This window comes from Falco peregrinus, chromosome 2, assembly GCF_023634155.1.
Source record: "Falco peregrinus isolate bFalPer1 chromosome 2, bFalPer1.pri, whole genome shotgun sequence".
Classification (NCBI taxonomy): domain Eukaryota; kingdom Metazoa; phylum Chordata; class Aves; order Falconiformes; family Falconidae; genus Falco; species Falco peregrinus.
Genome location: NC_073722.1, coordinates 12658505 through 12678473, shown reverse-complemented (window position 1 = coordinate 12678473; position 19969 = coordinate 12658505). Strand labels below are relative to the sequence as shown.

General features: G+C 42.4%; 1 protein-coding gene across 1 annotated transcript in view; it reads left to right on the top strand.

Annotated features, from left to right (window-relative positions):
• The window catches only part of RNF150 (ring finger protein 150), a 127691-nt gene that overhangs the window by 51262 nt on the left and 56460 nt on the right, over positions 1-19969 (top strand). Inside the window, exon 2 of the mRNA XM_005235614.4 lies at positions 19113-19363. Within this exon, the coding sequence (XP_005235671.2) occupies positions 19113-19363 (251 nt within the window). The remainder of the gene's footprint in view (positions 1-19112; positions 19364-19969) is intronic.

The following is a 19969-nucleotide window of genomic DNA, read 5'->3' as shown; positions in this document are numbered from 1 at the left end:
ACTGGTTTAAAAGCTGCCCACAGTATTTCCTACTAGAACGAAGTCTGAAGAAAGCAGACTGAAGAGAGCATTTAAGTTTTGCATGCTTTTTTTGGTGTATTTCTGGGTGGATGTGTACCCCCACACATATGGGGAATGAAAATACAATGGACTGACATAGATTTCAAACCTCTAGGTCAGTGAGGCTCACCATAATTGCTTGGTGACCTGCCTTTTGGATCCTTGACAAAGCCTGTCTAACAGCACGCACGTCTGCTATGACCTGTGATTATGGATATAAAAAAACCTATTCTGTTCTTGGTCTTTGTCTCAATTCTTGTAAACAAATAGGTGTTGACTGGTGTGATCATTATTCCCTGAGGGCTTTCTATAACACTTTTCAAGTAAGTCTATACTGGATTGAAAAGCTTTGTGGTTCAGAGCAGCCTTCGGTGTGTGTTCCTGGGTCTCCCACAGATTTTGTTTAATGTCAGTGGGTGGATTGCTTTGGAGGGCATTCATATTTTATTTATTTAATTATTTATTTTTTAAGCCAAGCTATCTGAAAGTGAGGCCACTAATCTGAGTGAGTCAGGTGGGTTCCATTTATTGCTGAAGAGGAGAGCAAGGCATCTGCAGAGGGTATCTCATCTTTTTTTGATTGTAGGAAGAGCCTTGAGGCAGCTAACTTGTTACCAACTGAGTTGAGATGACGTTAATTCCACTTTATGATTTTAAATCAGACCACTCATTGGTTTTGGTGGGATCATACCTGAGCACCATTTTATTTTATTTTCTGGGCACTGACTCATACAACCTGAGGCATCCCATGTTTAGAGTATTAGATATAACATTTCTGTGCTTTTCTTTCTTTCCTCTAATATTTAATTGCTGTATTCAGGTTTTGAAATGAAACTCAAACAACTGATCTACAGAAGTGTCATAAGCAGAATGCATTGTTTCTATGCTTTTTTCCCTAGCATTTTTTTTTTCTTTTTTTTGGCAAGTACATTTCCACTAAATATTTTTACAAACTACTATGATGCCTGTAAGTGCTACAAACTAGTAACTGAATCATTACAAATAGCATTGGAAAGGACCTCAAAAAGTCATTTAGGCCATCTCTGTACACTGCAAGGTAGAAGCAACTGTTCTTATGGGTCACAAAGGTTTGGTTTGCATCTTTGCTAACCTTAGTGCTCTTTCTGTAGTGGCTTAAATGTTTTTTCATACTGCACCAGAATTCATAAAAAGGCACGCTGCTTGATAAGCTAGGTGCATTTTACTTTGTTTGTAGATGGGATGAATCCTGTCTGAAATAGCTGTGCCATATGCATGGGACTCCGTTTTATATTGTTAATAACCTGACAGTGCTTCATAGGGCAAAGCAGTAGTCCATCTGCAGGGAGGAAAAAGGTCTAAAAGAATTCACTAACAAATCTGAAATCTTTGTTACTATACTTCCCATATCAGTGGTGTATTGAAAGAACATTAAAAAGTTATCACCTAAAGAATTCCATTCAGTTTGGGGTCTTTTTTGTTCTTTCTCTTTTAGCTTCTGTAAGTGGCTGTCCAGGATTGTGTTTGGAGTATATTTTTTGGTGTAGAAGACCTGTATGTGTTGACTTTTAATGTACCAATCCTTGAGACTGCCAGGCTCACTTTCTGGGGAAATTTTACATAATTGGAGTGTCACATAAAGTGTGTTGCTTTTTGTCTAAATTCTTTAAAGTCTTTGGTATTTCCCTCTTTTATATCTGAAGTTCCTTCATTTCATGTCATAAATAACACTGAAATTGCTGAATCACTGCCCATGAATTGATTTAAGTCTGGGTGAACAGAAACAAAAAGGGAAGCAAGAGAGGATTTATTCAAACTTGACATTAATGTGAGCCAGTGGCACTTTGAGGCACTACCCTAAATACTAAGAACCCCAAAACATTTACAAGAATTACGGAACTGGTATGCCACTTTAAAGCCATCCTGAACCTAAGCAGAATCAGAAAAATTAGCAGGAGAGTCTGAAGGTTGACAGTGCTGTTATCTCATGACAGATTTAAACACCTAAGCACGCAGACAGCAGCGTTTTCATTGCTAAATGTGTATATATGATATGTTAACTTTGCATGAAAAAAATCCATATCCTTGTATTCTCAGAATGGGCTCTCAAGAAACCAGTTTTGCTTTCCATGAGCTTTGGCACATCGCGCAGGCTCAGCTTTCGGTGGCGAGTGACCACACGCTGCTTGGTTTCAGCTGCTCTTGCCTTGTGTCACTACTTGCACCAGTGGTGCCTGATCCGTTCCGCCAGCTTGGCAGTCACTGTGCTCCCATGCCTTGTGCGGGCACAGGATGATGCCATAAAAGCCACAGAACCCTGTTTTTGAGCCTTTTACATTAACCGTAAGAGTAACTCCAAGGGGTTTTTTTGCATTGTATTATTGCGGACTTTGGTTCCAAATGACGTGTGGAAGAAACATCTATATTCTGTGAAAATCTTGTATCTTCTCAAGTACTACATGAGGATTAGGTGTTTTCTCTATGTGGTGGTGACTCTTCTCACCAAACCAGGCTAATCCCTGGGTAGCATACAGGAGTGATACAGTAACTGCCCAGTTAGTCCAGAGTACCTCCCTGTGGGCAGGGAACACTGGTTTATTTCTTGATTTTGTTTCTAGCCTTTGGTTAGTAAACGTCTTGAGAGGCTTTGAGTAAGGGTAATTCCAGGAGAAATGTACTAAAAGTGTTTGCAAAGAAAAATGTCTGGAATAAAATTGTTGGCTGATATTTTCACTGAAGGAGATTACTCTTAGCTGCCCTGGTGTTATAAATAGTGGGTTTAAGAAACACAAGATTTTCTTTGCCCAGTGTAGCGTGTATCAGTAGAAATACGGAGTTGTGTGTGTATCCTGCGTATCCTAGTGTGATTGGTGACATCTCAAGTTGATTTGAATCGTGTGTTTTCTGAAGTCTGCATTCCCAGTGAGAATACTTGAAAGGCTAAGAAGCATTACATGCAAGAATAAAAAAAACCCTGATTCCTGGTATCATTCAATTATGAAACATACAGCTCTATAAGATTTGAGAATGGTGATGTAAAAATAATGGCATCTTTAAAGAAATATAGAGACATTATGTCTGAAAGGCAGGCACATTGGAGCAGTAACCTTTTCTTCTCATCATGCCCACATGCTTTTGACAGTGGAAAAAGGATGCGCTGAGCAGATGAAGAGGGATTTGTCTGCAGGGGGAACGTTCTTCAGTAATTATAACTCCTCTTAAATAACTCTTTGGAAGTAACATCTATGAAATGAGATTGTGGAGTTGTTTTAGCCAGGGCATATCTCTGGTGGTTATTTAGTCAGATGCTGTTTAAAATGGCATTTCATGAAGTCTGCAGTTCTGCTTTGCTGACAGTGACAAACTGAAATGCTGGGATATACTGTAGGATTTAAAGAAAATGTTTTGCTCTTACACCTGCCAGTTTATTTGGGGCCCTGTTCCATTCTCCAGGATGTCTGTAACTTCCATATATAATCAATAGGAATTGCTCATATCCTGTGCTTGGAAAATAAGGCCTGTGAGCCAGTCCATTAAAACCTGTTGTCTAAAAAGCAGTGTATAAACAAAGGTACCCAGCTTTTTCAGTGGTGGTAGACATAGCCCTTCCATAGTTGACTTTACCTACTAAAGGTCCAGTTCTGCATCATTTTAAGCCAGTGGGGAATTTAACTTTCATTCATTTCATTGTGGGGAGAACTGGCCTTACAAAGAAAAGATGTGTGACTTCTGTGTGAAAGCACATACCTTTCCTCCCTAGTTGTAAGGTGGGGAATTAAGGTTTGTAAGACATTTGCTTTTCATATATTACAAATCTGATTTTGAGGTCTTTATATTATTGTCATTATACAAGCAAGGTGTGCGTTATAAAGATTTTTTAAAGGAAGCTGCATATCCAAACTCCATATAGATTTAATAATCATAAGGTCCTGGAGCATAATTGTTTCTCTGTATTGCATTAGACGGCATTCCAGTGACTATCTCCATGTGAAAATAGGAGAGATAAACAGTGTGTCTCTATAGGAGTATAAATATTTTTCTCCAAGACATTTAGACTTTCACATGCTGTTGAGGGTTGTTTTTCTTTTTTTCTGCTGTGAGAAGGTCTGCATATTCAAAACATTTTCAGGCTTGATGTGTAGTTTTAGCTAAGGGTGGGTGTATCTTGCAGAGCTTGAGGTTTGGTTAACACTGCCAACTATTTCTGGGTTCACATGGTTCAGTTGTCTAGTTGAAGCCTGAAAAAACACTTCTCCCGTGTTTGATTTGTCGAGTTTTTCTTCTTTTCAGTTTGTTTTTGTTTGTTCTGTTTCTTGGTTTGTATTAGGATTTCTGCTCTGTGCTTGAGTTGGATTATCACCTTATAAAAGACTGTGTGTGTTTTATAATTTGCAGCTTTTGGTGCCTCTCTGGTCTTGCTCCCGGAGCCAACAAGGATGACCGGCTCAATAATAAGTATTACTTCCCATCAAATGATCTCGTTTCAGCACTCAGGTTACATTAATCCCAATGCAAATGGAAGTTACAGTTGCCATGGCAGGTATTGGTGACAGTGCTGAATATACACATGCACGTACACCTCCTTCCTGAGTGTGTGTTTGGACCTCTGTCCACACGGGAAGAAACCCAGTAAAGTTTGTATTCTGTAAAACTTATTTCTCATAATAGCTGAATGTGCTTGCGATCAGACCAGGTAAGCTTACCGTCGCTAAGTTTCAGAGCTTCTGAGAAGCTGGGTTGCTCATATGAGAAATCACAGAATGATTTTTACAGTTTTCTAATCTGATCTGTTTACTACAGATAATTAAGTTTCAGTCATTTTCTCCTGCACTGCCTGAATAGATTATTCAGCTCAAATGAGGTGCTCCCCCCAACAAATATTTTTTTACCCTGTCTAATCACCTTCACAGTTTAAAAATTTGTAATTTATTTGTGATTTATTTCTGTTTTGAAAAGGCTACCTTAAGACTGCAGCTATTGATTCTAGCTCTGCCTTTTTCTAGGTAGACAAAGGCCCTCTAACCAATATTTTCTGTCATTCGCAGCATGTTGTACATATGTATATGCAGAGATATAATATAGGTATATATACATATGCATGTAATCAATCTCCAGGCCCTGTTTTCAGTAAACCGAGCTCTTGGCATTCCTCAGGCCTCCCTGAAAAGCTTTCTCCGCAGCCACGAGCAGTTGCGTTATTCTGCTGTTACTTTCAGTTGCTCTTTCCTTCTGCTCACTGTTTCCTGTTTATAAATCCCAGGATCGTACTTTTTTTTCCCAAAACATTATCTTTGAACTCCATCCTGATGTGGTGGTACTTTTTTTTGTTTTGGTTGGTTGGCTATCCTGCCAGAATAACTGCTTTCCAGTTTTCAGTCTCTTTGTTGGTTTTGAGGGGGGTTGCTGGGTTTGGGTTTGTTTTTGGGGGTTTTTTCGGGGTTTTTTTCTTTTCTTTTTTTTTTCCCCCTGATTTGTTTTCCCAGCCTGGCTTCCTGGTTCCTAGAAACACCATGTTGCTTGTAGGCTGCATTAGGAGATGTGTATTGCCACAGGGAGCCAGGTGATCCCTGGGAACCCTCCCCTGCCATTCAGTCTTTGTTATGCTATTTAATATAAGAAACTGGCTCTGTGGTAAATGGTTGGGCTGGCTTTTCCTCAGGAACATTACTGGGTATGCCTTGGGAGTTACACAAAGTAAAGGTTAACAAAGGTATGAGAAGATATTGCTTATTCTGAAGTGCTGAGTCATCCGTGAGTTGGATTGCTCTCTCCTGTGCTTTAGTGGAACCAGAAAGTGGGACTTGCAGACTAGAGCATGGGTGAGTTGGGGAAACCAGAGCAGCACTCCCAGCTCTGCTGTTGTTGGCTTTTCTCTGGGACTTGGACACTACGCCCCGCTCTCAGCTGATAATACTTATCCGCTACATCAGGGCCACTGGAGAGAGAGGATGATGGTGTTACAGCTGCAGAGAATGACATCCAGCCTTTCAGTAGGATCAGAAGCAATCATTTCCAGACAGGGTCAAATGCAGAAGAGCAGAATCCATGGTGCCTAGCCAGGTTGGTTCAACTTGCTGGTACTGGTGGCAGAGTACTGGCAGAGAGCGAACTCAGTGGCTGTGGTGGTAAAGAGACAGCTTTAGCTGCTTCCACACATTCTTTTGCTATAGGAGTCAGGGCTCAGGTTGGTTATTTACTTAGACTGAACAGTAGCAGGCAAGGTCAAATCATCCCAGCCCTAGGCTGGGGAGTTGACAGTTGAATCAGTCCATCAGAGAAACATTAGCTAACACCAAGATCGGTTACTTGGGGGGAAAAAAACCCCCAACAACAAAACCCCAAAATAGCATTTTTAGGTGGCTTGTTTTCAATTTTGTCTCAGTTATTCTTAATTATGTCTCTATTCCTGTTATTCTGGTTTTTTTAATCCTATAAAGCTAAGCTGTTACTGAATTTTGTCTTTAGAAAAACCCTGACACCGTAGTTCAAAAGGAGTTTGTTGCTTCCCAAACCTTTTCCATGATGTACAGAGGCTGTGGAAGTTTTATTTTACTCTAAAAGCTCTCACATTCTCTGAAGTTGATGTTCTTAAAAATTATTTTAACCTGGTTTGCATTGGTGTAAATAATTTAACTCTATCAGTTTGAAATCCAATTTTAGTTAAGCTTATATCTGCTCATAATGTAGGAAAGACCTAACATTTATCTTCTGCCTTTTTTTATCATTATTATTTTTTTTTCTATTAAACATTTTAAGTGTTGTTTACCCTAAGGGATTGTGGGCACAGCTGGAGAATTGCAAAACTAACAGTGTTAGAGACTAATGAAATAAAACTTGATTTCTTGAGAAAGGAGATGAACTTTACTATCTGAATAATATGGTTTTACCCTGATTTTTTGTCTGCCTTAGACTAGTTTTACCTTTTTGATTTCATAGCCACACTATCTGAAAACGAAGGGCAAAGGTTCAGCAGCTCTGCCTCTGACAAGGTTCTTGAGCAAACAAAATCTCTCCAGCAAAAACAAGAGAGACTTTATTATGCCTGTTTATGTCCAAGGTAAAACAAAGTAACGACATGTCTCCCTCTATTTTGAGGTGTTTGCTTGATTTTTGCTTCTTTATTTAATTCAGGAAGTCACTGGCATTTGGGTTGGGTTTTTTTTAATAGCTCAGAAACAGACAGAGGCTACAGATGTTTTCCCTTAATTAGTGTATGGCCTTGACCAGGCTGGGGGCAGCAAAGAAACCTGCAATTGGGTTGGGTGGCATTTCCAGGGAGGCAGCTGACGCTGCACTGAATGTTTCCCCTCCTTCCCTGCCTTGCTCCTCTTGCCTCAGCACGCAGAGTGTGGCTTCTTTCCCATTCTCCCTGGACCTGGAAGACATGCGGTGCTGGGTGCCTGCCTTGCTGGCAGGGAGAAGGTTGCTTTGCAGGCAAGATGTGAGCCTGTTGCTGGACCCTCAGGAGTGTGTGTTTTTTTGAAGAGTTGGGAAGATGTAAAGAGAAGGGTTACTTGAACTGAGAAAGAAGGGCTTTTCAATATTTGTTTGTAGTTTTCTGAGTGATTTTGTTATCACTGGATAAAACCAAATGAGTGCTAATTGTACATGAAAGCTAGACTGCTGCTTTGCAGAAAGTACAAAGACTTGTGGCATTAGTCATCCATGTGACGCTAACATGAGGTGACAAAGAAGGTTCAGCCTTGTGGCTACAACTACTGAGTGTGATGACTGAAGCCTTTTTTTCTTCCTGGGAAAGTCTTCAAGATGGCAGCAACTAGAAGAAGTGTTGGCAAACATGCCGCTATTAGTGCCACTATTAATCAAACCTATCCATCCCCCTATATGGAAAAGTATGTTCAAAGGTATGGAATGGCTTCCATATGAGGAGCAGCTGAGTTAAGACTGGGATCATTCAATTTGGAAAAGAGATGACTAAGGGTACATACTGTCTACAATATGTCTACAAAACTCCCATAAAAATCTAATGGCACTGAGGGATGTTCAGCAGTTTTGAAGGGTTTGGCAGTGTGTTGGTGATACTCTGCATCAGATTTAGCTTGTTTCATTCTGCTGATGTGTTCCTGGCCCTTTGCCTGAGATTTGGCTTATTTGTCCTTTTGGTTTGTTTTTGCCATTTATTTTCACTGTTTTCTTTCTTTTGCTCCATTTTCATTCGTTTATCAGTTATTTTTAATCCCATTCCCTGCACAGAGTAATAAAAGCAGTTAGTGGTTTTGCACCTCTGGGGAGGTTTTATCTGAGTGAGGAAAGAGGAAATCCCCTGAAGTAATTTTACAAAGTTCCCGGATTGCTGCCCCAAACCTGTTTCTTGCCCAGCTAATTCAGGGTCACTTGAACTGGAACGTGCCCAGCAACGTTGCTTAAAACCACACCAGATGTGCTGTGCTGTTTTCTAGCTCTTTAGTCTTTCAGTCGTCTGTGCTTTTTAAACCACAAACTGCTCTGGCCCACGCAGAGCCACCAGAGTTGTAGTACGTGGCTTCAACCAGAGTCATCTAAAATCTCTTAATTTGGGGGTTTTCTGTGTTGGATTTGTAGGCAAGGGTGTCTGAGAGCTACTTCTGTGAAGCTTTGTCTTCTCTGGAGAAAAATAGATGACCTGTAAAGCTGCTGTGGCTAGCAGGTTCAGTGGTGCCAGAGGAGGACGTGCGCAGTCGTGCCTCACCAAGCAGCAGACAGTGTCACTGTGTCCCCTGTCCTTCAGCCCGCAGCCCGTGGCTCCCAGTCCTTGGGTCAGCGCGAAAGCAGGGGAGAGGGGTTGTGGGGAAGCTAAAGCAGCTTCCAACTGTCCTTCCGTAATAATTCGGGTGCCGAGGTGGAAGACCTTCAGTGGGAGCTCTGCTAACTGGCGGGGTGACCTGCTGCGCCTAGGGGGTGCTGGGGGAGATGGAGAGGGTGAAGGAGAAATCGAGGCTCAGAGCAGCATGGTGGCAGAGGCTCTGCGGTGCCCAGGGGAGGCCCTCAGCAGCCCGCAGGTGTTGCCGTACCTTTGAAACTGGGCGGACTTGTGCTGGGAACTGAGGTAGTCGCAGTCATGGGGACCGGTGATGAGAACCAGGGATTAAGAAACCCTCATCAGGTCCCCTTCTATTTCCTTTAATCAATAGTTCTCAGCCAGAGCTGTAGATGAAGTCTCATGGGTTAACAGGTGTTTTCAGCTGTGTCAGAAGTGTTGAAACATCTCAGACATTTGAGTTGAAATGAGATTTTTGTGTACATGCCTTTCTCTTCCCCTCTTCGTTTTTTTAACAGCTCAGAAAGTTCCTAATGATACTTTACTCTCCAGGATCAAGTGTTGTTTATCTTGCATATGGCACTATTTTTTTTTAACACTTTCTCTGACATACGTAAATAGGCAGGATTTGTCACTACATAAAAAAAAAAAATCACTGATTCTGTCTCTAAGTTCAGATTAAAAGCTGTAATTAACCTGCATAATAATGGCTACATTTTTTCTGCGTATAGTCTCATGCTTACCTCCTAATTTTCTGTGTGTTTTCAATATTATTTGTTCATGAAGTCTGCAAAACACAGACAGCACATAACTGTATTAGCAGGACATAATTCGTTGTAGGTTATTTAATTATGCAAACAACAGCTCCGGTTACTTCCAGTGTCGTTGATTTGTTTCCCTCATTTTATCTTTGAGTATTCCATGCATCTTTGCGCACCTGTAGGTTGCATTTCTACTGAAATTGTTTGCGTATTTACAAGGTATAGGATTAAAGTTTGGCATCAGCATCTTGATTCATGCAAAGATGGAGGAGGGTTTAAAGCAGGGGTACAGTGACAGACTCGCGTGTCCCCCCGTGCAGGGAGTGGACAACGACTAGCAGAGGGCAGGCGCCTCAGGCAGGCAGGGCTGTGCTGAACCCTGCCCCTGTTTCCAAGGAAGGTGTGAGCAGCTCCAGCCGTTCTGCTTATTCATCCTGCCTTTTCGGAGTATTGGTGCTGCCTTCCTGTCAGGGATGAGGGTGAGATTTAGGTGCCCTGCCCTTACCTTTCATGAACTTTTATTGACACACGTGCTCTGTTTTCCCCATTTGTAAACGAAAATGTATGTATACCTGTTCTAAGAGCACCAGGCACAGTAAATAGCTCGTGTTTGCATTGTCCTCTACCCTGACTGCATAAGATGCTATTTAAGACCTTTTTTTTATTATTTTTTTGGAGGGGGGCACAATTCCACTGAAGATAGCAGAGCAGCTTCTGCTTTAGTGGGTGTATTTTGCCACAACTCTGAAAGGGTTATATTTTACTAATAAATTATCCCTGTAGCGTATTTTGCTACGAGTTGAAGCATATCCTAGCTGTAAGACCTGCATGAAGGAATCTGGCCACCTTTTACAAGTACTATCCTGGTTAAGATAAGAGTCTCAAAAATTTGTGCCTTGTGTTGGGGTCTGAGGAAACCTCTCCAAGAGCCGCCCGTATTCTATAATTAAGTATGAATAAGTAACACCACATTGGTTCATTAGCATTGGTTAGTTCAGCAGAGTGATGAGCTGACACTGTGGGAAGCAAGCCCAGGAAAAATGCAGCTATCATGCTTGGTCTGGGTTTGTGAGTTTTGTACCTTCTTACTTCTTTTTTCTTTGCTGCAGTTTCTGCAGAAAATCAGAGGAAGTCAATATATTCTGAGCTCTCACAGCCTTGGCAAGATCAGCATTGATTACAAAAACACAAACAGAAATTTCTTTGTCCCTAAAAAGTAATAAACAGTGGCTGAGACTGCTTTTCACAGGAAAGATCACAGCCAGAAGCATCTTGCCTCTCCTGGTTTTAGCATCAAAAGAAATGAACCGAGAACAGCTCTGCTGGAGGTTATTGTTCACTTTGGGCCGAATGGAAAACTTTTATATCAGTTACTTACATACCGTAGCTAGTCATTAACATCAGTAGGTCTTTTTTCTTTACAGGTCACTTAATTATCCTACTAGATATTTGCGCTTCCGCGATGAAAAGTGTTTTGTGACAATAAGGTTGTCTAAGAAAATAAGAAAATAGTTTGCATAAAAGAGTTTCCTTCATTTGCAAATGGGAAAAGTGCTGTAGGGAAAAGGTGTTGCTCCTCTCTCCCTGGTTGCTGCATTTTCCTTTTAAGGAAACCTGATTTACAGTTAAATGTTTTGGAAGATGGGCAAAGGACCAAGGCGAGTGCTAACAGTGCCAAGGAGAAGCGGGAAATGAGGGAGAGGATAAGCTGAAGGAAATATCTCTCTGCTTTTATACAGAGAAGGAAAACAAATGGGAAATGTGGGCGGGGGGGCTGCGAAAACACCTACATCATTGCAAAGCAAGGGCTCTAAAGTAAAAAAGAAAAAAGATTATATGGTGAAAAGTCGTGTTCTGATAACTTCAGTAGCTTGATATCCACAAGAGCAGGGCTACGTGCTGCTATGCTGTCTCTGCTTCTGGCCTTCCCCTGCATTTTTTTTCCTCTCAGGCTGGGCACTCTAGAGGGGGGGGTTAGCTCTGCCTGCCTGGTGTGTCCCTGTTTTAGCCGTGGGGACAAAGAATGGTCACGGTCCTGCTTTCCTTTCCCAGCCGACAGCTCTCCTCCTCCACCCGGCGGGGCGCGAGGGCAGAGTGGTGCTGCTGCCTGGGGAGCACCCGGGGCAGGCAGTGCCTGCTGGCCCTGGGGTAGGTGGGTACAGACTTCTGCATCCCCCTCGGCAGCATTCATTCCCTCTAGGGTGAAATCCTGCCCAAAATCTCACCGATCCCTTGCCCTTGGTGACAGTGATACCTTCCTGGGATGGGCACTCAGAGAAGAGGTGGATGGGCCCATCTGCAGGACCCAGGTGTGATGTTCAGCATCGGGAGTGATGCGCGCTGTCTGTCCAGGCCAGCCGGTGCGTGTCCCATCTTGCTGCTGCTTTCCTCTGCTTTGTGCCTGTGTTCGTACCCCCATGGTGGCAGCTGAACACTTAATGCTCATGTATGTGGCATGAAGCTCTGAGCCACTAACCCACCCTCCTGCCTCCGCATGGGAAAAACACCCTCCTCCTTGGGTCAAGCTCTGACTGGGGCTTTGAGAAGCAAGAGGCACCAGTCCTTTCTTGTTCATCACTGGTCACGGAAACAGGAATGGTTTCCCCACTCTGGCTCAGAGGGGGGACTTCTTGGTGTAATCAGACCTCATCGTTTTGCTGTGATGACTTGACTTAACCTTTCTTCTCTCCAGGGGAGATGCAACTTTCAGTTCCCTGTTAACGTAAAAGCAAGTCTATGGTTTGAGACCAAATGTCCATCTGTCCCAGCATTGTGTTTCTCATAATGGTAAATGGCAGCTGCTTGGGGAAGAGTGTAAGCGTGGGGTGAAGGTTTAGTCCTGCCTCCCCAGATTTGTTCTCCCAGCCTCCAGCAGTTTGTGGTCCCTGGCTGTCTTTTATACTTGGCGCTCTGATGTTTTGAGCATCGAGATCCTGTCTTTTAACCTCTTATTTTCTTGTGTGAGGCCCTTCCTATTTAATTCAGAGCCACCTTTTGTGCTTAAGAGTCTTTGGTTAGGAACCTCAGTGAGTAACTTTGGACAACCCGATCTGTAGTTGCCCATATCTGTTATGAAAGCTCATTAGAAACTGGTGTCCTTTCTAGACCTTTGGCATTGAGACAGTTTATGCAAGAGATTATGGATGACAGTTTGTAGTCATTTCACCTATGATATATGATGTGTTGACTATGTATTACTGCTACTTACTATATATTGCTCTTCTCTTTGCCAGTTTTTTCTATAGTCTCATTTACTGATGCTTCAGTTTGGGAGCAGTGCAGTGAATTCCCCATAAAGGAGAGTGCCTGCAGGGAACAGTCCTTTTAGCCAGTTTGATTTCTTACAGGTAACGCTTCCCAGTTGGCGTACATAAGAGTTCAGGGTGTTGTTTAAACAATATTATGCAGCTGCTTCTCTGAAATGGGTGAAACTTAGAAATCAGCTTTTCTAAAATACTGCTGTGATTTCCAAAAGTCATTTTTGAGTTCACAAAAAATGTAATTTAAGCCTGTGTTTACTTTTAAAGCAGAAAAATGGGTAACAGCTGATCTTCTGGGCAACTTATAATTGCACTATACAGAACAGGAGAACTGAAATTGAACTCTTATTGGATGGTGTTAAAGACTTGGAATCCTTGTTGCAACTATGAAAATATTAGAACAGCTGCATTAAAATTCAGTGGAAATGCCATCTGATTAACCTATATACCATTTCCCATGTAATTTCACTGTAAAGAAACCAAACGTGATTACAAAGCAGTAGTATTTTCAAAGAGAACAAGGACTGTAGCAAAAGGTAGTATCTTCCAATAGCCCAACAGACCATTTTGCAGCACCATCACCAGGGATTCTTTTCGTTCTCTTCAGTGCTAGTTTTTCAGCAGAGCTGTTCTGGAGGAAAAAAGAAATAGAGTATTCTTTTAAAAAACAGCAGGTGTCCTTTGCTCCAAACATGCTTTAAAATGTTATACATCATCCAGATCATATCGTAAAATCCCTTCACACAGACTCAGGCAGCAGCAGGAGCTACGGCAGGAAAGCACTGGCGTGGTTGGCAGCACAGTGAGTCCCTGTGCAGGGGGAGCGATGCTGAGCTCGCAGGAAGCACCACCGCAGAATTGGCTCACACCATGTGGGGCTGGCAGGACCCAGGGGCTGAGCCTGGGGAAGATGCTCCAGAGCTGGGCACAGACAGGCCGTCAAGTTGTTTAGATCTGTGTTTGTTTTGCTTTTTTCCAATAGCTACTAGTTACTGAAATTGATTCCTAAAAATGAAATTATGTCTTTAAGCAACTTTTTGTTTACTTCTTAAGTTTTTGCACCCTCCTGCAAGGTTTCTGTTCCTGGGCTTTGAGCAGGACTGAACGCAGTCTGTTTTATCAGGGTAATTTCAAAACTCTGAAATAGTGTTTGAGTTTTTGGTTATGAAATCTGTAAAAGGAATACTTTCGTACTTGATTTTGCTGTACAGCAAAAGAGAAATCCTTATTTACATCTTGCTAGGATCTCTTGAAGTCTCTATATGGCTCCCAAAATGGAATTCTATTCAAATAATTCAATTAATCATTTCTTTGACTTCTGGCAGCTGCCAAGCATGAAGAATTAAGTCGTCCCTTCTAAGATGTGTCAGAAACATACCGCTTCTTGGAGCTTCCATCAAAAATTGTCAAAGCATTACAGCAGCGGCCTGACTGCAAATTCAGAGAGCAGAGGACCATTTTCAGTATTGTCCCTGAAGCTCCCAGAGCAGAACTAAGAAATGCCACAGGTCTGTCAGCACAACCTGTGGCCAAGGTGGAGAATTTATGTACGTCTTCTGGCTATAAAATCTCTTCATTTCTTCTACAAAAGCCACTGGTACAGAACTGAGGACTTTCTTTTCTCTGTCACCATTGAATAGATTGTTAGGCTGCATGGAGGAGGAAGGTTTGGAGAAGGTTTTCCACGTCTTTTTCCAAAGTGCACATCTTGCCGTTGAAAACATTCTCTGACTTCATCGCTGCTGCACAACTCTGTCGTCTGCTGCCACATGTAGGTGTCACAGGCGGCTGGCACCTGCTGCAGGTGCTCTCTCCATCTCCCCTCGCCCTGTGGTTCCTCCTGCTGTTAGCAGTTTGTTAGGAGATGGGACTCCTCTTGCAGCCGGGGGGAGGAAGAGCCCAGGATGACACATACAGGAAGATACAGTGCTTAGGGGACGCAGTATACTGAGAACTAGTAATTCCAGAGCAACTTTTTTTGTAAGTGAACAAAGTAGCCGCAGCTTGGTGCGGTTGTTGTGCCATCAGTGGATTAGCCACAGGGCTACGTGTTCGGCCTGGTGACTGGGAAACAAGCTGAGCCTGTCCACGGCTCTCCAGCACGGCCCCTCTGGAGCCTGCGATGCCCAGGGCTGTCCGGTGCCCACCGATAACCGTGCTGGTGGCCCTCCTGCCTAGTGCCATGGGATGCAGAGCCAAGAAGCAGAATAACTGCCTGAAGACTGGCAGCACATTTTCTCTACCCAGAAGTATTTGATTAGGCAAATATGCGTCAGTAACTTAAAGTGACTTAAATAATCCCAAATCCCAGAGTTCTACCTTACTTGTTTTATTATTGGCTCATAAGGAGAGAGCACTGATATGTCAAATGTTTCCTAAGCCATAAAAAAAAAAAAGAAAAAAAAATCCATTCACTGCAGCCTGAATACCTTTGACTTATGAATCTCTGATTCATCCTGACAGCTACTTAAAAATTCATGTCAAACCCTGCATTAATCTTGGCCAGAAAAAGAAATGAAACGTGTTAGGTAACAAGAGTGCCACAAAATGCAGTTACCATTGTGGGTGTGTTAAATGAAAGGCATCGTTAGCATTTAACGCACCAGAGAAGCATGAGTACATATTACCAGCTACCTTCTCTTTTTTGAAGTCCATTGAACAAATGTGCACCGGGGCATAGAAACCCACCTCTGTAACATTGGTGTCTCATTACATTATTTCCCTTCTTTAATGTGTATAGTTTTCACTTACGTCAGAGCTTCTCATGTGTCATTAGATATTGAAACTAATACAAACATTTTCTTGTATAAGGGAAGAAAGGGAAATAAATTACTTTCTCTCTTTCTTCTTCCCACTATTGAGCATAGTTGAGATTAAAAACTTAGCTTAATGACTCGATTGATCAAGTAGCATTCTCTATAGTGCCTTGGAGAAATTACCAGAAACACAATAAAATGTTAAAAAAAAATCCTGATTATTATTTGTTGCTGATTTGGTTATTTTTTTCCAAGAATGCTTCATTACAAATGGTAATCTTTTCCAAGCAAATAACCAGATAGCCTGAAACGTGAATGTATTAAGGTTTTGAATAAATAAAAGCAGCTGCTTTCCTCTTGCAATAGCTGTGTCTTCTAGTTGGCATTTCTAACCACAATTTTACTTAAGCCTGTATCCACAGCAATTTACTTAGTATCTTGTGTTTTTTAAAGTATCTTAAAAGACCCTAGACCTGAGGTGGTAGTAGACTGTCTGGACATAGAGATGTAAGGAGGAGAGAGCAGAGAAGGGATGTGCGTGGCTGCACTCCTACTCCAAACCAGTTGCGCTTCCACTGTGAACTGATGCCAGCAAACTGCACCGTAGCTTAATCTGAAAGGGCAGGTGATGAAAAACAGGAATGAAGTTAAATTTATGCATGAGATCACAATTTTTTTCTCCCTCTTTTTTCGTTACTTCACTATTAAAGACAGATAAGGCATTACTGTGGTGGGCTTGTTTTATTATTACAAAAATACTGATTTCATAATTGAACGATTGAGTATGATTCTTTATTTGCAACATGCCATATCTGGCATGTGCCCATTATTTGCAATTCTCCGGAAATATACAAAGCTATATTCAGTTGAATTAAACGTAATTATTAAAGAAACTTAAGATTCAGGATAATGAAACAGTTAAGATACTACCTGAATTTTCTACTGAAAAAGTTTTTGTCTGTATCTCCTATTTTTATAGGCTTTCAGGTACTGAAAAGGATGTTAGAGGCCCATGCTGGACAAGTTGAGTGGGTCAGAATGGTGGCTTTTGAGAGGAGCTGATGGAAAAGCGTTTCAGTATTTTTGGCTGTGGTATTTTTCACTACGGGTTCATTTTGGCTATGTGTGAGGTGGTCACTTTGCTTTTCTTGTAGAGTGATTTAAAATTTTTTATTTTCTTTCAAGAAAGGGAAGAGAACAAGGGCAGGCATGTGGACAGCTAAGCACTGCTCCAGACAATTTGTCTATTGACTGCAGGAAAATTACTGGCGTGGCAGCAGTGCCCTTCTCAGCCACTCTGAGACTTGGCAAATTCTCCCTAGGCTGTTAGGGTAATGTTTGCATTAGCCTTTTGTAATAAACAAGTATCAGAAGAGTTGCAAAGGTGGATTTATCTTGGCTCCTGAACGTGGGTTCTTAATAGACAAATAAAGCAAAATAGCTGAGAATTATTAATGCTTTGTGGAAGAGTGTTAGCAGAAAGGTTTAGTTTCCTATCATAGATATCTAAAACTTTTGACTTAGCCAAACTATTGATGTCCCACTATTCATTGACTGGCCTGTCCATAATCAGGAAAGTGTTATGATGGAAAGTCTCACGAGAGGAAGAGTGGTGGTGTTTGCACTTCTACCTCAAGACCTGAGCAGCATATATCATCTATTAGTAGCAACAGTCTGTCACAGCTATTTCAGTACGTCCAATTGACCGAGGCACCCAACAGAACTTGATAAAGTTTCTGCTATGGTTAGTGTTTTTCATTGAACACCGCCCACCTGTCTGCATTAGTTTATCTGAAATCCTGCTGGGTACCCCCTGGTCTTCAGCATCTAAATACCTCTGAAAACCTGGTTTATACCTCCCAGATGTTTTTGATGGAGAAACATCTGAGCTGGACCATGAGGACCAGAGCACAGTGCTGCGTCAGTGAAACTTGGGTTGGATATCAGCTTGGAGGGGAATGCCATTGGAAATTTAGGTTCAATAAGGAGAAGTGCCAGGTCCTGCACGTGGGTCTAACAACCCCATGCAAGGTTACAGGCTGGGGAAGAGTGGCTGGAAAGTTGCCTGGAAGAAAAGGCCCTGGGGGTGCTGGTCAACAGCCGGCTGAACATGAGCCAGCACAGTGCCCAGGTGGCCAAGGAGGCCAACAGCGTCCTGGCTTGTGTCAGAAGCAGTGTGGCCAGCGGGACCAGGGCAGTGACCGTCCCCCTGCACGGGGCACTGGTGAGGCCGCCCCTGGAATCCTGTGTTCAGGTTTGGGCCCCTCGCTGCAGGAGGGACACTGAGGGGCTGGAGCGTGTCCAGAGACGGGCAGCGGGGCTGGGGAAGGGGCTGGGGCACAAGTGTTGTGAGGGGCGGCTGAGGGAGCCGGGGTGTTTAGCCTGGAGAAAAGGAGCCTGGGGGCGCTTATCGCTCTCTGCGACTGCCTGACAGGAGGCTGTAGGCGGGTGGGCGTCAGTCTCTTCTCCCAGATAACAAGCAACAGGAGGAGAGGAGATGGCCTCAAGTTATGCCAGAGGAGGTTTAGATTGGATGTTAGGAAAAATTTTTTGGCTGAAAGGGTGGTCAAGCATTGGCACAGGCTGCCCAGGGAGGTGGCTGAGTCAGCATCCCTGCAGGTGTTTAAAAAATGCGTAGATGTGGTGCTTAGGGATATGGTTTAGTGATGGACTTGGCAGTCCTGGGTTGATAGTTGCACTTGGTGATCTCAAAGGTGTTTTTCAACCTAAGTGATTCTATGATTCTGTTACCCTATTCTGTGAAATGCAAGTCGCTGTCTTGTGTCTCCGTTCACAGCTGAGTGATCCCTTTCCACTTCTGTGAATGTCCTGAGTCAGTCAGCACTTTGTCCTCCTGCCAGAGTCATAATACAGGTGGCCGTGGTGTTAACAACATGCTGGGTGATTTCCAGGGATTTCAGCTGAAATTCTGAAACCTCACCCCAGCATCATCTCTCTGACTTCAGACACCTCCAGTTTGTACCTTTCTTTCTAAATGCCAGTTTGTGATCATTGCATACACTGTTGTTTCTAGCATGTTTCTACGTTAAAATACATCCTGTTTGTCCTTAGCTGCATAGTACAATTCAGAATTTGACTATTGCAAAACAAAAAATTGTCTACATGCTTGTTTAGTGAAATGGAAGAACAGAATACCCCTAATATTAAACCATAAAGTGGTAATAGTTTATTTATAAAGCTTGACAGTCTCGTGACCCTGCAAAATGGGCTATGATAAATGTATATGAAGAGTTGGGTGGAAGGATGCTGGCTGCAGCTTGTCTCACTTTCTGCAGCGCTTACAGTAATATCGTCTAGATAAGCCTCGGTACTGATGGAAATCTTGTGTTTATGTCAACCTATGAAACACACTTCATGTATCTCATGGAGATCAGTTTATAGAAACACACTGTGTAACTGGTTCTGGTTGAAACCTTCACCAGACCCATCCTCTTGGTAAGCAGGAGGGAGGAGAGCAAGAGAAAGGGCAATCAGTCATTTTACTTAAGGTTTCTTTTCTCTCTCTCCTGTCTGATAGGCCTAGAAGATGTTGTAGCAATAATGATTCCTGAACCCAAAGGAAAAGAGATAGTGAGCCTCCTGGAGAGGAACATTACTGTGATGATGTACATAACCATTGGGACGCGCAACTTGCAGAAGTACGTCAGCCGGACCTCTGTGGTGTTCGTCTCCATCTCCTTCATTGTGCTGATGATCATCTCACTGGCATGGCTGGTCTTCTATTACATCCAGCGATTCCGCTACGCAAATGCCAGAGACAGAAATCAGGTGAGCAGTGCTGGAATGGCTGGCTGTGTTTTCAAAAAATCACCATGGGATTCAGCCTAAGAGTAGAAGTTGAGGAAATTGTGAATGTTTGGTAAAAAAGACAAACCAAAACAAAAAACAAGAAAGTAGAAAGAATGGGAATATTAAAATGCCTGTGTCTGGGAAAAGCCAAGACTTCTGTCAATATAGATGGGAATCGGGAAAAAATAAATTGTGAATATATTATGGGTTTTTTCTCCCATGGAAAACACACAAGAAATAGAAAGTTGGTAATGTTTATTAGTGAAAAGATTGCCTTGGTACATATAGCCAAAGTGAAGTAGAAATGTATATAACTAATGACCCTTGAGATCAAAATGATGACTGAAATACAGCGAGATATGTAAATGTTGTGTGTGAAACGAGGGTTCACAGTAAGTGAAGAAATAAAAAAAAGAACAGAAAGTGGTTTCATTTTCTTGCTCCTTTACAAGAGTATTGGGCTTGAAAGGCAAACATGTCCCTGTTCATTTGTCAACGATCACTGAACATATAAATGCTGTAGTGATAGCCACCAATATTATTCCATTAATTTTGGTTTTGGCATCTTGTCCAAACCCCATGAAA